At 56.9% G+C, this 17,363-nt stretch overlaps 1 protein-coding gene and 1 long non-coding RNA gene across 2 annotated transcripts in view; one reads left to right on the plus strand and one right to left on the minus strand.

Annotated features, from left to right (window-relative positions):
• Positions 1 to 499: 499 nt before the first annotated feature.
• LOC131499405 (uncharacterized) lies at positions 500 to 4,256 on the minus strand. The gene is made up of 2 exons (XR_009255855.1): positions 3,683 to 4,256; positions 500 to 3,178 (listed from the first exon to the last, which is right to left on the minus strand). It is a non-coding gene; the product is annotated as an uncharacterized LOC131499405 (long non-coding RNA).
• Positions 4,257 to 5,896: 1,640 nt separating this feature from the next.
• The window catches only part of CMIP (c-Maf inducing protein), a 233,304-nt gene continuing 221,837 nt past the window's right edge, over positions 5,897 to 17,363 (plus strand). Inside the window, exon 1 of the mRNA XM_058708803.1 lies at positions 5,897 to 6,339. Within this exon, the coding sequence (XP_058564786.1) occupies positions 6,040 to 6,339 (300 nt within the window). The 5' untranslated portion in view covers positions 5,897 to 6,039. The remainder of the gene's footprint in view (positions 6,340 to 17,363) is intronic.

The following is a 17,363-nucleotide window of genomic DNA, read 5'->3' on the forward strand; positions in this document are numbered from 1 at the left end:
AGCGTCTGACTCTGGCTCGGGTCATGATCTCACGGTTCGTGGGTTTGAGCCCCACGTCGGGCTCTGTGCTGACGGCTCGGAGCCTGGAGCCTGCTTCGGATTCTGGGTCTCCCTCTGTCTCCCTCTGCCCCTCCCCCCTCTCAAAAATAAACATTAAATTTTTTTTAAAAAAATAAGGGGAGAGGGATGGTCAGAAGGGAGGGGTGTCTGGTTCCCCACACTCAACTATGAGCTCTGTGAGGGCAGAATCTTGTGTGACCTGCGTTTGCAGCATAGAACGGAATCCTTGTCCAAAGTTTCAGTTACCCGCGGTCACCCCCTGTCCAGAAGCAGATGATTCTCAGCGGTAGCCTAACGCTCTGTCACAATGCTTACGCCATTCACCTCACTTCATCTTATCACGTAGGCATTTTATCAACTCCCATCATCACAGGGTGAGCACGATACAGTAAGAGACTTTGAGACAGAGAGACCACATTCACATAGCTTTATTTTTACCAAGATTTTTTGTTTTTCTCGTAAATTTTTAATGTTTATTTATTTTTGAGAGACAGAGAGACAGAGTGCGAATGGGGCAGGGGCAGAGAGAGAGGGAGACACAGAGTCCGAAGCAGGCTCCAGGCTCAGAGCCGTCAGCACAGAGCCCGACGCGGGCCTCGAACTCACCAACCGTGAGATCACGGCCTGAGCCGAAGTCGGACGCTTAACCGACAGAGCCACCCAGGTGCCCCTCACATAACTTTTATTACAGTCTATTGTTGTCATTGTTCTGGCTTATAATTTGTCATTGTTGTTAATCTCTTACAGGGCCTGATAAATTCAACTTTATCGTTGGTGTGTATATACAGGAAAAAACGGTCTCTATGGGGTTCGGTCCTACCCGTGGTCTCAGACATCCACTGGGGGTCTTGGAACGTATCCCCCCGCGGATAAGGGAGAACCAGTTTGCCTAACAAAGTCCTTGGCACCCAGGAGGTGCGAATAGACTGGTGTCTCACGGAACTGAATGAAACAATGAAGGAAGCAGGGAAAAGTGGCTTCGTCGTTAGAATGCTGGCAGTGATTTCCAGCCATTCGATAGGCACCGTGTACCCCTCTGGGCCAGGCCCTGGAGACACGGGCAGGCTGGAGCTATCCGATCCTGGCTCTTGAGAGCTGGTTGTCACTTCTTCAGAAATTTTTCGAGGCGACTGTCAAACAGCCAGCGAGCATGCTTCAATTATATAAAATTACAATTAAAGTATAGTTTTAAAAAGGTTAATCAGACATATCGCTTCCTAATTTTTTGACTGCATTTCATGAGGACCTCGGTTCTGAAGGTTAGATGTCTTGCAGTGGTCACCAGATTTTTTCTGTGAAAGGGCCAGATGGGCAGCATTTTACGCTTTGCCAGCCCCGGGCCGAATCTGGCCCCTAAGCCGTTGTTTGCTGGTGTGGCCCCTGGCATGTCGTATCCGTAGGTGGACATACCCTCTAGCGGGATGTGTCATCTTCCAACTCCTTGTTCAGTGATGCACTCTGCTAGCTTGGAAACTGCTATGGTGGGGACAGTGACACCACGGAAGGTGTCAAATGCTCTAAATCAGGTTCTCTTCTTTCCAGGAGCTGGCCGTTAAACACTTACCAGTAAACCACCGGGCACAGCGATGGGCAAAAGTGGCATGAGCCCTGCCCTCTTGGAGGGTACAGTGTGTTGGGTCTGTTCGCCACTTCATGGTGGGGTGGGGCCAGAGGGGGGCCGGGTGAAGGCGGGTGAGGCTCCCCACTGCCGACCACCCTAAAAAAGACAACACCCAGCTGCAGGCTTGTCTGCCAGAAGGGGCAGGGCTGCTGGAAGGGGGTGCTGAGGTGAACCTCTCCTGGGGCTGGCCATCAGCCCCAAACTCTCCTCCCCCCACCAAGGACTTTGCCACTTTATCGCATTCTTCTGTGGGCAGTCCGCTCTGTCTTTACCCCCCTAGCTCAAGGGGAGACTTCAGGTCCCTGGGAGCTGAGACATGAGCCCACGAGAGCGGTTTACTCCCTTTCCACGGCAACGCCCGCTCCTAGCACTGTGCTTGCCTGACACGGAGTGGGCTTTCCACCCGTGCGACCTAGGGGTGAACCCAGAGGGGGCTGAACTGAAGGGAGAGAGGCAGTTTCAGCGAGCAGGCTGAGAGCAGAAGGTTGTCCTTTGGGACTGGCTCAAACAAGGAGAGATTGCCAGCAGAGAAGGCAGGAAATGATAGGTTTGGCCCGTGACCTGTGGTGAGTAGACCGGCCTGTGGGAGCCCAAGCAGAGTGAAGGGTCTGTGAACTTCTGCAGCCTTTGTGCTGCTCTGTAAACCTCTCCCGTTCAATGTCGGGAGGGCGGACTCTCAGGGGCCTGGCTTGTTCTTTGTAGAGTCTGGGTCCTGATGGCATCCAGGGTGACTTGGGTGTGTGATCCATCCATGGAAACTAGACAGGCCTGGGTCTCCTACAGAGACTGGGGGTGGGAGGAGGGTGCAGGGAGGGAGCTTCTGATGGAATCTGGTGGCCGGACTCATTCGGTTTTAGGTCAGGAACCAGGGACAGTGGGAGGCAAAGAGCTCGGCATCTCACCCGCTGAGTACCAGCACGGCCCAGCGTACAGACCGGTCCTGTTGCCGGCACTTCCCTAAGCACCAGGGAATAGGTGGGTGTTGACTCTCAATTGATCAGTCGCTGCATTTTTGTTGAGCTCTGGCTGCGGGCAGGCACTCAGTTAGCTCCGTTGGCAGCCAGAACTCCTGGATTCGGCCACCCTCTTACAAGCATCTCGGGGGCTCCATGTCACTGACTCCAAACTCAAACCAACAAACAGTATTTAAAGATGACATCAGTTGAATTCAACCCGTTTCCCCCCCGGGTACCCTCGCAGGAAAACATTACAAAGAAGGAGTGGGAAAAATGTGGAATTTCAGGTCAAGCCAAATTTTGGGTTCACATCTTGGCTGGATTCCCATAGTTGTCTGACCATCTCTGAGCCTTAACTTCCTCAACTTTAAGACGGGGATGATAATGATTCTTGCCTTCTGGGCTCATTGGGAGGAAGGAAGGAGAATAAACAGGAAAGCCCCAGCCTAGTACCTGCGGCATTTGGTGTGCTGCTCATTTTTATCATAATATTCCGATTTAACTTTTACCAAAGCAGGAGCTGAGGATGTCTGGAATAGTCCTGGAAGAAATAAGGGATTCCTTGCACTCTGGTACATTCCACTGGAGTTTTGCACCCTTGACCAGGGAGAAGAGTGTCCATGGCAGTCACTGAAGTGGACAGCAGCTGCTCTGAGCTGTCCTACTCCGTGACTTCATGCTGGCCCCCATCACCTCCCTCCTGGGAACTCTCGACAGCCTCCGCACTGGTCTCCCTGTCTCCAGGCTGCTCCTTTGCTAACCCCGTCCATGTCATGCTGTGGCCAGTGACCTTATAAAGGTGACATCTATGAGCCACTCTCATGTGTAGTCCATGCAGTGGCTTTCCACTGCTCTCGGAGGAAAGTCTGGTCCCAGCACAGCCTGCTTGGCCCCTGCTCACCTCTTAGGCCTCTGCCCTGCAACCCTGGGATATTTTGCAGGCCTTGGCAAATGCATGTAGTTTCCCAGACAGCCCTAGTATTCTCCCCTCGCCTCTTTTCTCCGTGCCATCCCCTCTTCCAGGAGCACCGTTTCCCTTCTTTACCTAATTCCTGAAGACCTCGCGGAGTCAGGATGTGAACCCCAGGGCCACAGTCTGGCTGGATTAGGTGTCCCTCCTCTGTTCCCGCAGCCCAAGCACCGCGTGGTCATTGCCTTTACATTGTCCCAGGCTCTAAGCTCAGAGCCTGATGAGCTAAGTGAGCCTGGCATGTTACTCGGCCTCTCTGTACCCTCATCTGCCAGAGGGGATGGTGATGGCACCTATATTATAGGGTTGCTATGGGAAGGAACAGTTGTATGCATGCACAGCACTCAGCATACAGGAGGAGCTCAGTAAAGGGTTGAACAACTGACCTCACCCCACCCCTTAATGGCCTGGGAGTCCTGGTCACAACCACGCCCTGAATCCACATGTGTACCACATGGTGGGGGGTGGGGGTGGGCTTGACCCTTTCTTGCCCAATGATTTTCTCAAGGCCATAGTGAAGTTTAGAACTTGAAGAACAGAATTTGCCAGCAAATTGTGAGGAATTGACTAATTCCCTGTTTTCTCACCTAACTGCCTCCTCCAGGGCCCAGGAGGAGAGAACAGCTCTGTCCCTCTCCTGACACATACCATATGCTGGGCCCCCCCAGCCCTGCCCCCCCCCCCCCCCCCCCAGCCCTGGCCAGGCTCAGGGATAGGATCTTTCCAGGAGCTCCTCCATCGTGTCTGTTTTTGGGAAAGAGTGGGGAGGGGATAATCCCCATCACAGGGATGCTGTGGGCAAAGTGCCAGCATTCACGATGTAATTCAACACACACTCACATATTCACTACAGAGGTATCTTCACTTAACAAAAAAGGCAAAAAATCTGGGGGCTTAAATGGCATTAGCTGCAGAAGCGTGTGGCCGTGAGAAAGCCTGGCTGAGGAGCTGAGTCTGGGTGGCTGCATGTGCGCCCTTAATGGCAGAAAGGGGACGTTTTGCCTCAGAGTTAGAGTTCCTGAGTGACACTGTGGTTCATTCCACAGGGGTGCTTCCAATATGATTCCCTCCCAGCCTTGTGCTGGGCCTGCGGATACAGGGATGAACGGCCTGGCCTGAGCGCAGAGGCAAAGAAGCAGGCACTGCTGGGGCGCAGGCAGAAGACAGAGTGGCCCAGTAACTTGGGGAGGGACTTTGTTGTCTAGGTGCCTGGGAGGGGTCAGACTCGAGGGGCAGAAGGAGGGGGGCTGGGGAGTCTGTCCCCTCCACCCAGACGGATTGAAGACCGGCAGACATGTGTAAAAGACCAGGGGGCTTGCAGAATCCGCCAGGCTGAGACAGGGCAGTGTGGGTTCATTATCCGGTTAACTGAGGGGCATTTTCAATTCGAGGAACCATCCTGTTCTACGACCCCATCTAGCCAGCCAGGTAGACAGCTTGAGCTGTGGAGGGGGTGTCAGAGGTCAAGCGGCCCAGCCCCGGCCCCTCCAGCCCGGCCCAGTCCAGCCCAGCCCAGCCCAGCCCAGCCCAACTCAGCCCAGCCCAGCCCCGGTCCCTGGGTTTGCACCTGGCCGCACCTCGGCCGCCCGCGTCGACACGTCCCGCGGCGCTGGCCGGTCCGATCGGGGTCGGCTAGGGCGGGTGGGGGCCGGCGGGCCGCGCCGCTCCGCACCGGCCTGGGCACCGGCGGGGGCGCGGCTGGGCGTGACGTCACGCGCCCCGCCCCCGCGGCCCCCGCCCACCCCCACGTTCCGGGCGGGGCCGGACCCGGGCCTGCCGGGGCTCGCCCGCCGCGGCCCCCTCCCCAGGGGCCGCCCCCTCCGGTCGGGCCGCGCCTCTGCCCCTCGCGTCCCCGCCCGGCGGCCGACTCCGCCTGCGAGAGGCCGAAGCCGCGGCGGCGGCCGCCGTTGCCGCCATTGACGTCAGAGGGGCGGGCACATGACCCCGCGGGGACCAATCGCGCGGGCGCCGAGCGGCTTCTGCAATCTCTCAACTGAGCCGGCCCCCGCGGCCCCCGCCGCACACTCGCCCGCGGACGGCCGCCCAGACACACGTACTGTACACACGAGCGGGCGGCGGGGCCGAGACACGCCCGCCCGCGCGGCCCCGCGCCCCCGCCGCTGCCCCGCGTCCCCGCCCGCCGCCCGCCGCCCGCCGCCGCGCCGCTCCGGCCGCCGCGAGCATGCACCCGACGAGCTAGGAGGAAGCGGAGCCGCGAGGAAGCGCCGAGCGCCGGCCGCCCGCCAGCCCGCCGCCCGCCCGCCGCCCGCCGGCCCCTCCCCTGCCGGGCGCCCCCCCCCCCAGCCCCACGCCCCCCCACCTTCCTGGGCGGTGGGGGGGGGTGCGGGCCGCCGCTCGGGGGCCCCGCCGCCCCGGCAGCCCGGGACAGCCCCCTTTCCCCGCCCCCGGCCCCCGCCCCGGCCCGGCCTGCCATGGATCTGACCAGCAGCTCGGGCGGCGGCGGCGACCCCCGGCAGATCGAGGAGACCAAGCCGCTGCTGGGGGGCGACGTGCCGGCCCCCGAGGGCACGAAGATGGGCGCCGTGCCCTGCCGCCGGGCCCTTCTGCTGTGCAACGGGATGAGGTACAAACTGCTGCAGGAGGGCGACATCCAGGTCTGTGTCATCCGGCACCCGCGGACCTTTCTCAGCAAGATCCTCACCTCGAAATTCCTGAGGCGCTGGGAGCCGCACCACCTAACGCTGGCCGACAACAGCCTGGCGTCCGCCACGGTGAGTCGCTCTGCGCGGCGGCGGCGCGCCGGCACCCCCGCGCCTCGCCTCGGGGCCGGGAGGCGCCCCCTCCCGCCGCCGCCCCCTGCCCGCCGCTGCACCTGGAGCCCGGGGCCTGCGGGGCGCCGGGGGTGTCGGGCCGGCCCGGGGGGCGGGGAGGGCGGGGGGAGCCCGGTGGGCCCCCCCCCCTTTGCTGGCCTGTGTTCGCGGCTGGCCGGTGCCCAGCGGGCGGGCTCGCGGAGACCCTCTGAATTCTGCACAGGATGTGGCCCACCCCATCCTGGGCGTCTGGGGACCTCCCGGATGGGACCGTGGGATAGACCCGGGCTGGGCCCCGGTGGTGGTGGGGGTTCCCTTTCTGAAAACCCGCGGCCCATCTGGATCTGCCCAGGAAGGGAAAACAAAACACCAAAAAAAAAAAAGAAAGAAAGAAAAAGAAAGAAAGAAAGAAAACCTAACAACCTCGAAACCCCAAAACCCAAAGAATTTCCACAAGCAGTGCCTCTCTGGGCTCTACTGTCTTTTTTCCTGCCCAGGCTGGTAGGCAAAACCGGGTGCTTGCTTTTCTGAAAAATCTCATTTGCACGTTGGGAGGTTGGAAGTGGAGGGGGAGGGGATAGGGGTCCCGGACTGACTCCTCCCCACCAAGGGGAGGTCAAGTTCTAGAGTGGAAGCTGGCCTGTGGGGGCCCTGGTCTTGCATTGTCTGCGAAGTGTGTGTGTATACGTGTTCTTTGTTGCTGGCTTTATTTTGTTATTGTTATTGTTTTAAATATATGGCTAGGACTGGGTCAGCTGGATGAGAGGCAGGGAAGTCATGGATCTGTTTCTGAAATCAAATCTGCAAGGTGGAGAAAGGCATCGGTGGTGGTGGTGGGGTCGCAGGGGGTGGGGGCGGCAGGCAGGAGCCTGAACAGGATGCTTTGTGTTTTGAAACAAGGGCAGTTTAAAGCCCCAGCTCTGCTTGGGCCTGAGCCTTGCTGAGGGGATCCCGTCCTGTGCGGAGAGGTGGCAGGTCTTCCCCAGAATGCACACTCCCCCTGGGGCAGCCGCGATCCTGTTTACTAAGCACGGTGGGGGGAGGGGGGGTGGTGGCCGTGGTGGCTGTGGCGCTGGTGGCAAAATTCAATGCCTGCCCACACCTGTGCCAAGAAAACCCAGCCAGGAAACAGGGTGTCGCTTACATGGCATGTCACAAACGTGTAGCGTGTGTGGACATTTCCCCGGCATCCATGTTCCCTTGGCAGTGTGTCACAGGCCGTGACACATGCTCCAAGGAATGGGGAGGGGGAAAAGTTACCAGAAGAAGCCCTACTCCTCGAAACCACTCCCCCCTCCCGAAAGCCCTGAAGCACACGAGGACTCTTATTCTGAATTTTGGGTCCGACGTGCCTGGAACACCTATTTTTTTCTTTCCTGTGGGCAGGTTGGTGGAGTACCTGCAGAGACAGCTTCCTCACACAGGATCGCTGGTTGCCGTGAAGCGGTTCAGGCCCGGTTTCAGGCTCATGCATGTTCCCAAACCCGTCCGGAGCCACAGGCCTCGGCATTTGGCTTTTCATTTGATGGAGGGAGAGCCTCAGAAAATTCCCCGGCACGCAGCCTTTCAGGTTCAGGGGAGGAACCGGTGCCCTCCAGTGGTTCCCTGCCTGGCATCAGGAGCCCCCAAATCTGGCTTCAGAATTTCCCCCTGCTTCAGGGGAGGCATTGTTGTTTTTCTACCACTCTTCAAAACGAAGGGGAGTTGGGGGTGTGGGGAGGAAGTGGTTGAGAGGCACAGTGGCCCTCCGTGGGAGAGGCCAGGAGCGCGTGCTCAGCGGCTGCCGGCCATGGTCTGGGGGAAGTCAGCTTTCTCTGATTGCTCAAGAGGTATGTAGCAGAGAGAGGAAGGGAACAAAGGCTGAGGCTGGGCACTGGTTTCTTAAGCAACCGGAGGCCCCAGCACCACCTTCCCCAGCACCACCTTCGCCAGCCGAGGTGGACGGTACCTTCGTAGCTTGGGCCTCTCTGGAGAGGAGCTGTGATTTTTCAAGACGGGGGACTGAGGACCGACCACAGAACAAGATTTGCCTGAGCAGAGCCCCACTCTGGCATTGGAAATGTGGAAGGAGGAACTATGAGCTGGCGTCTAATGGGCTGGCAAGTCCCCCTTCCTCCGCCTGCGGCCACCAAGCCCTCTGGGCAGAGGGTGTCCTTAAATTCTGCCATGGTGGGCTCCAGTGGGGTGTAGGGATGTCCGTGCCGTGGCCTGTGAGCGTGGAGGGCGCCGCCGAGGGCAGGCCGGCTGTGGGGGCGGCCTCCAGGGTAGAGGTGGGGTTGCAACTGCACCGGGGACCTTGTCTCGCCATGAGACACCTATTTGGTGTCCGGGCCCTCGGGAAGCAAAGCAGCCCCTGAGGGGTTTCCCTGAGGCCTGGGCGTTATGTAATCTGTCTGCATTTTCTAGTGTGGCCCAAGCACGCTATTGAGAAATATTAGCCCAAATGAAACAAAGGTGAATTTGAGTGTAGTTCTCTACAGCAGCAAGCCCTGTGCAGCCCTGTGGCTCTGCAGAGTCCCCAGGCCCCGGCCCCCAGCTGCCGACAGGCCAAGTCTGTTCCCTATCAGGTCATATCCTTCCATGAAATGTACATCATCCGTATATTAAGCCATCTGCACAGCCCAGCTCAGATCCATCTGGCAGTTATCTGGTTAATTGTGTGGGCTTCAGGAACAAGACTCAGAGTGATTGATCTGGATTCAAACCGATAAACAAACCAAACACACTGCTGCCCAAACGTCTTTGGAGTCTGTCTACACTGATCCAGTTAACTGGCTCGTCGTCAGAGATAAAGGCTTCCAGCACCACAGCTGCATCAAGCTAGGGTTGGAAGCACACGGGGGCTCCCAGCCCGCCTGGTAGGCAGCTCCAGCCGGGTGCACCCCTCAGGCGGACCTGTCTTGATTCCCTGTCGGGGAGATGGGCTCAGCGTCACCCCCTGGCCCGGCTGTAAACTTTGCCTTCTGTGGGGTCAGGTTGGAGCTGGCCCCTGTGCCAGTCTCCCGGGCCAGTTACTGATTAAGTCCTTGTCGAGCCAGCGGTGTGCCTGACGCGGCCTGTGACAGCGCAAGGGCCTGATGCACTCTGCGCTCCAGACTTTGGATCCCCAACGCTCATAAACAAAGAAGGAAACGCAGAGGCGACCGCGACCTGGCTGACGTGTGAGGGGTGATTGGGATGTGTCCGCCCCCTCCCTGGGGTGCACATGACCACACCTGGGGGCCTGCTCAGGCTGTGGCCTAGACGTGGTGCCTCATTCCCCTTTTGCACCCCTGGGCTTCTCACTCCCCCGGCCTCCTTGGGCCTTTCGTGGCTGCTGATCGTCGTGTGGGTTGTAGCCAACGGCCGGGAGTCCTGCAGAAGCAGCCGGGTCCACAAGACCAGAATCCATTTTGCTGTTCTCACGTGTGGGTTGAATCTGATCACCTGCTAGACATGTTTGTCCGCTGGAAGAGGGCTTTTGTCTGTGGGCTTTGTTTCCTCTGCTCCGAAGAGGCACAAATAAGGCTGCCTACCTTTGCTCTCACCCGAGTTTATTACTGGCAGCACATGCCATCTCAGAGTGGGTCCAGTCCGGAAAGTCACCTATTCACTGGCCAAACACGATGGGGGTCGGAGCACAGGTGACGGTGGCCTTCTTTATTTTCAAGCCTTAATTTATCAGTGACTTTTTTTTTTTTTTTTTTTTAAACGTTCTCCACTCTGCTGCCCCCATTGAAATGTTTCTGGGAAACATTTGTCACCGAAAGGAAAAGAGAAGTCACCTGAATCCTTGTCGGTCTCTTTACTCTGGTGTTCTCTCTGCGGCAGCAACCTCCTGAACTCGGAATTTGTTAACCTAAGCACCTACTGGGTGTCTGGTGCTGAGTGGAGGGCTCATCCCCACGGTGTGGTTTCCGCCTGGGAATTGAAGTCCGTGTCCCCCAGGGTAGCCGCAGGTCCCGTGGGGACGTGTCTGCGTGTATGTGCACACACGTGTTCATTGTTTCCATCTTTGTTCCTTGTCCCGCTCTTCTGTGCCCGTCCTTCCCGCCTTCCGTTTGAGGTTTTCTGCGGCAGGGACTAAACACAGACAATTCTGTTTTTTTGGTGGCATTTGTCGTAAGATTTTGGAGTATATCAAGTTTGTTTCCCAGGTAACATGTCTGATTGGAGGGGTCCAGGGGTGGGGGCCAGAGACAGAAGAGGAGAAAAAAATCTAAATTCTCCATAAACAGCAAACTTCTTCTGTGTTTCCCGGGCTGTAATAAATAAATGCATTTCAAGGCGGGAATGGTTTTTCATGCTACCATTTGCCTGGTGCACCCAGGGGTGCTCTTTCCGGCCACGGGAAGAATCGTGCCGGTCCAGGTGGATGCTGTTAAATTACGTGTGGCTGGGCTTTGCTGTGGGGTCGGCGATGGCAACAGGCGTGTGCCACGGGCTTGGGCTCCACGGCCTACACGTGGCTTCTGCTTGGCATCGCCTGCTCCCGCCCCCACTGACTCGCCTGGCGGTGGGAGAGGGCATTTCTGGGGTACTGTGTCCGGTGAGGCTTCGGGGTTAGTCCTCAGGACCCGAGCTGTCTCGGGTTTCCTTCTGACTGCCAGCCTTGGGGCAACAGGGTGGCCAGCCAGGCTTGGCCCCAGGTGGATGGTACCCTCTCGGTGTTCTGGTGGAATGGACATTTGAAGTGGTTCATTTATGCTTTCGATTAAAAGATTAAATGGGCTCTAGTGAGGCAGTGCGATCGAGTTTAGGGCATCCCCACCGTGGGACAGAACCAACCTGGGTCTTGTCACATGGAACTGGGGTCGAATTCTGTTACGGTTTTCCGGCTGCGTGACTTAGCACGTTCCTTTCTCTTGGTGACCTTGCTTTGTCTCCATCTGGAGGGTGGTATGAACGTACCTGATTTGTAGGGTTGCTGTAAGGATTACAGATAATTCACAGTCGCACCTGGTAGGACGGCCACGCCAGGTAGGCGTGTGACCAGGGGCTGGTCTTCCAATTCACATTTTCTTAATCTCCCTGAGAGAGCTTCGTGAAATCCTGTGCAAATGGAAAGGATTGTTGCGATTTGAAAGTGGGCAGTCTCCAGAGAAAAGTCTTCTGAGGTGAGCAGTGCGTTTGGGAAAGTTAGGGGTAGTGAGCAGATCCGATGTGTACGAAGGCAACAACATTGGTGAAAGTAGTTTCAGAAAAACTCAGGAGCACAGTTTGGTTTCTTTAAAAAAAAAAAAAAAAAAAAAACAAAACCCAAAAGCAATTCCCACAAAGCTCTTTTTTTTTTTTTTAATTTTTTTTTTTTTACATTTATTTTTGAGAGAGAGAGACAAAGTCAGAGTGGGGGAGGGGCGGAGAGAGAGGGAGACACAGAATCCGAAGCAGGCATCAGGCTCCGAACTATCAGCACAGAGCCCAATGCGGAGCTCAAACCCCCAAACTGCAAGATCATGACCTGAGCCGAAGTCGGAGGCTTAACCGACTGAGCCACCTAGGTGCCCTGCTCCTTTTTTTTTTTTTTATTTAATCGAAACAATAATGCTTCCATCAAATAAATTCAGATAGTACAAGGCATATCAGGAAAAATACAGCTTCTATCTTACTTCGTGTCCCTGTGGCACCAGTTCTCCTCTTAGTAGGCAAGCCCTGTTACTGATTTCTTACAGATCCTTGCTGACCATTCGGCCATTTACATACCATTCTGGGCCGTGATTGGTCATCGGACAGTGTATTTGGAAGATCATTCCAGATATGTGTATACACAGCTCCCTTCCTCTTGTTCACTGCTGCGTAGTGCTCTGTTGCACAAGCGTCGCGTGAGGCTAGGCGACTGCCTCCCGTTGCTGGATGTTTAGGTTAGACCCAGTCTTTTGCTGTTGGAAACAAGACACTTGCCATTTTTGTTCAGTGGAGTTTGTTCCCGCTTTGATAATTTGAATGTTTTTTGCTTCTTCGGTGGGTGTTAAAATATTCAGTCCCAGAATGCTTTGCGGGAAAGAGCTGCCCTTCCCTCAGAGAGGGGAAGGAAGGCAGTGTTGCCTGGGGTCATTGCTGCCTGCAGGCATGCTTCCATCTGGCTTACGGTCACCAGGTCACCACCGCAGGAGAGTCCGGCTCCCCACTGGGAGCTGAACACAGGTGAGCAGGGGGCTCTGAGCTGTCACGCTGACCTGTGCCCTGAGGACAAGAGTCAGCTTGGCCCTGGCTGGCTGTTTCCTGCTCCACCTGAGAGCATCGTTTTTTTTGTCCCCAGACTTCCTGCTTCCCCAGGATGGGAGCCAGGCCGCCCAGCCCCGTGGTAGAGAAAGGGAGGAAGTGAGAATGTCTCTTCCCCACTCCTGGCTCTGGTGACAAAGCACCCAGTGAGTTCAGCAGGGCGCCAAGGGAGGCGGTGCACATTCGAAAGGAAGCTTTGCTGACATCAGCAGAGCCGTAACCAAAGGGTGGTGAGGCGTGTGTGTGTGTGTGTGTGTGTGTGTGTGTGTGTGTGTGTGTGGTGTCCCTGTGTACTGAGGCAAAGGAGAAAACAGAAACATTTCTGGTGCAGAAATTGGTGCCTGTGTTCAGTAGCCATTTCTTTATACCTGCCACATGCGAAGCCTTTGTATCCGCGTTGGGGTGTGTAGTGAGGTGCCTGGAGGAGACCAGCCAGACCCTGTGCGGTGGTCGCACAGGTGAGCTGGGATCCCCCCCCTGCAACTTCCCAACTGGTGGCTGACCTTGGGCAGGTCACCTAACAGTCTGTATTTACCTATAAAATTCGGATTATGGGGATTTCCTTTCAGTGTCGATGTCCTTGAGGTTAAGTGAGGTAAGGCCTGGCAGTTTGTTCACGTGTTTATCCAACAGGTAAATATCGCTGCTCTAGGCACTTTAAAGAAAACAAGACCCTGCCTGCCTGGAGTCTGGCTGTCGGTGGGATGGGCGAAGACAATAAACCACCAAGCAAGGAGATATAAAATCTGTGTGGTGGTGACAGGGGTCCTAGAGAAAACAGAGCAGCCAGGGAGGTGTGGCGTTTAGAGCTCGGGGACTGGCAGTCTTGCTGCTTTGCACATGGCAGTCAGGGAAGGGGTAAGAGCATTCCAGGCAGAGAGATTGGCAAGTGCAAAGGCCCTGAGGCTGGATAGTACTTAGAAAACACCTAGTAAGGTGGCTGGCGTTTAATAAATGCTGTACAGTTGTTATTACCCGCACCTCCTAGGAGCTGTTATCATCTATTAAAAGATACTTATGAACACCCAGAATCTGCTGGGTGTTGGGCATACAGAGAGCTCCCAGCCCCATCGAGCTTTCATTCTGGTGTCTCTGTGTGTGTATTTAAGCCTGGCTCCCTCTCAGTAGATAGTGAATAGGTTTGGAGCAGTGCTTTAAGAGACTCTTAAATCACAAAGCCCAGCAAAACGTCAAAAGCAGCTGTCTTTGTCATACTGAGTTACAAGGGTCCTAGGACCCAGGACGTACTAATCATTGAATTTGCCTCCAGCATCTTGCTGGTGAGGGTGGGGGTTAGTGGTGAAGAGAAGTATGTCGCCCAAAGACCCTTACGAATGACTCAGCACCAAGGCTGGGATTCACACCCAGAGCTCCTGCCTCCCAGCACCTTCCGGTGCCTTCCAGAACCTTCCAGTGCCTTCCATCTTCATTTTTCCTTGGACCTTCTGCTTTCAAGCCGTTATGAGAAATGATATGATCGAGAAAGCACATGAGCAGATTAGGCTGAGTAAACTCACTCTGGAGGCAAGCAGAAGAGCTGGACTCTCCAGCCCCTGGGCAGGTGGATGTCCAGGACTCAGGCAGGGTGGCAGATGTTTTCCTGGGGCCGGGCTGCCTGGGTGCAGCTCAGGTGGGGTCATCAGGAGAGGGAAGGTAACACCGGAACTTGTAGTCGCTTCCTGGGTGTCTTGAGTCCAGCCCAGGCTCTTAAAGGCCTGGAAAAGCTGCAGACAGGAGTGCACGATGTGGAGAAACCCAGGCCGGGCCCCTTCGCCCCCCGTTTGGCTCACTTTCCGGGTGAATGTGATCACCAGCATGCGCCAGTGAGAGGCTCAGCCATCCGTGTGGACAGCGCCGGGCGTCAGTCGGGCCGGGCTGACAGCCGAACAACTTGCCCCCAGATCTGGGTGGCTTCACACAACGTGGCTTACTTCTTACTCTCACCAGTCCAGTGGGGATTCTGCCCTACTGGACGTGGACCACGTGGGCACCTGGCTTCTCCATATTGTGTCACTGGCCATCCTCTCCCTTCACCTCCCCCCAGGGCCTCACTGAGTGGGAGATGGGGAGAGGGAGAGAATGCCAGGCCGTGCCATTGGTAGGTCGGGTCGCTGTGTTGGCCACAGCTCTGTCATGTGGCAGCCCCTGAGCTCAGGGGGGCCGGGCACTGGAGAAAGGAGGACCCCCACCAGGATTGCAGGTCACGCAGAGGCTTTCAGGGTACCGGCTGCAGAGCCGCTTCCCTGGAAAGGAAGTTCAGCACCATGGGCTCTTCCGGCTCCTGGGTTTGAGCTTAGTGGCAGGTCAGGAAGGTTGCAGTCTTCTCTCTGGTGGGGAATGAGATAGAAGCAAACCTACTGCAGGGAATGGAGCGATGACGTTTGTTGTCTCCCTACTGTGGGCAAAGAGGTTGAGTTGAGAGGCAAAGGCAGGTCTGCCCTCACGCGTTGGGTATGCGTGTCCGTGAATACGGGTCTATCCGTTGGATATACGTAAAATTATTTCAGGCTCTTGCAGAAACATCTTAGTTAAGAATCAGCGGGCATATCGATTTAGCGTTTGCCGGTGTTCGGCAGACATTCCTTCGTGAATTTGTCCAGTGAGTTCAGGGAACTGGTGTTGGAAAGCGAATGCCAAGTATTTGTAAAGAGTAAGCACCAGGTACTAAGTTTGCGAGCTGAGTACCCGACACGGTGTGTGCACATGGGGCTTCCCGGGTCCTCCGTTTGCCAACGGGTGCTCCCTGCTAATGTGCTCCCAAAGTGAGTGCTCCCTGGTACTGTGCCTGCAGGGTCAGACATCATCTTTGCCCCGTAAGCCTCCCTCAGATCGGGGTACGGTAGAAACTGTGACGTAGTGTCGAACGCAGCACATTTCCTCAGGGGGTTTATGCCTTGTCCTGCTGTTTGGAGGGAGGAAGAAGAGCTCGTGGTTTCAGGAAGGACTTTGTAGGAGAGACACATCTAGATAGATAGGCCCAGGATTGGGACTGGCAGTGATGGAGAGGGGGGCCAGGGCTGGGAAGGGGCAGAGGGAGAAGAAAGCCGGGAGAGGGGGCCGGAGCCGCCGGGGCACGTTCTGGGCGGTCTGGGCCATTCTCCCTGAGTGGTGGGCACCCCAGAAGAGTGCAGGAGATGAAGGCGGAGGCGGGACCACTTCCCAGAGTGGGGGCCGCCGGCGGGCGCCAGGAGTCGGGGTGAAGTTCGTGCTGGGTTCCCCAGCGCTCGTTCAGGCCAAGAAGGCCCTGGTCGCGATCCAGAGAGACGAGGCACCAGCTACCAGGTGGGCGCCTAGGATCCATCCCCCCAGGTGGAAGCTTCAGGATTGCGGGGATCTGAGTCACCAGGGCCAGGGGTCCGTCACAGCGGGGACCGTGGTGGCAGCCGCTCTTGAGCGTTCTTTTGCCAGGTGGTTACATCCGTGATCCCCGTAACAGCCCGGCGACATACTGTTCCTCTCTCCGGTTTATAGGTGGGGACACTGGGGCCCGGCGTGTCGGCAGACATTCTTTGCCTGAACGGATGGATGAGTGAGTGAAGAAATGAGCCAGTGAGCCTGCCGCCAGTTGTGGGCAGGGCCCTCCCGTGGAGACAGAGGGGAGAGAGAAGAGATGTTTTCGGACCTCCCGCTCTCATGCCATGCCTGCGCCGCTCTCTCCTCCAGGGCCGCCCAGGCTAAACGAGACGGCGCGTGCAGCGGACCCGTTTGGCATGCGGCGTGCACGGCTGGCCTCAGGGGTGGACACAGGCCCGAGGGTTCCTGGCCTGTTGCCTCGCCCGTGAGGCTGCAGGGCTCAGCCCGCCGGCCTGGAGCTCCTGATGGGCTCCCATCAGAGGCCTTTGGTACTTTCCAAACCGTCGACCTGAAACTTCCCCTGTCAGCTTTGGCTCCCAAGGCTCCCCTTCTGGAACCTTCCTTCCTGGAAGGAAGTGCGGGGGGGGGGGGGGGGGGGTGCGTGGGGAAAATGAAAGTGCTTGAACTGTCCCGGTGTTCTGGTGGCTCCCGGGCTTGGGGAGCCCAGCAGGGTCAGCCTGTGGCACCAGACGGATCAGGACAGGGTGGGGGGACTGCAGGACAGCAGCGATCATTTCCTCCCACATGCTGAGTCCCTTCGATGTGTTTGTGCGTTTATCCTCACTCTAGCCCCTGGGGTTCCAGTTTATAGATGGAAATGGAGGCCCTGTGAGTTTCAGGTTGTACATCTGGAACCCAGACGGCCTGGATCCAGAGCCGAAGACCCTCTCCTCTTGCTATGATGCCTCCTTGCTGGGCAGTGGGGACTCACTGTCAGCAAGGCAGTGATAACAACAGTCGGTGCTTATTCAGCGCTTATGTTCTGAGCCCTTTGTGTACGGGAGCTTGTTTAGTCCTCACGATGTCCCCAGGAGGTGTTGCTATTATTGTCCCCATTTTCCAGAGGAGCAGACTGAGGCCCAGAAAGATGAGATCGCTACTTACCCAGCTAGTAATGGTGGAGCTGGGGTTTGAACCCAGGCCGTGTGGTTCCAGGGCGTGACTGCGCGTGTCCCGTGAGCAGGGCTCGAGAGCAGAGGGTCAGAGAGACCCAAAATGGCCAGGCTGGCTCCATTCTCGGAGGCCCTGGAGGGCCTTGCAGAAGTGGGGAAGTTGTGTGTGGACAAAGCACATTGTGTCACCCTGGGGGTGGGGGAGGGGGGGTTTCAGCCCTCTCCCTGTGGACCTGTCTCTAGAAGGGCCGTGGCGGACTTTTGCTTCTTACCTGCCCTGTGTTCATCTGGGGATAGTGGACTCAGCCTCTCAGCGCC

The sequence above is a fragment of the Neofelis nebulosa genome, chromosome 17 (assembly GCF_028018385.1).
Source record: "Neofelis nebulosa isolate mNeoNeb1 chromosome 17, mNeoNeb1.pri, whole genome shotgun sequence".
NCBI classification, from domain to species: domain Eukaryota; kingdom Metazoa; phylum Chordata; class Mammalia; order Carnivora; family Felidae; genus Neofelis; species Neofelis nebulosa.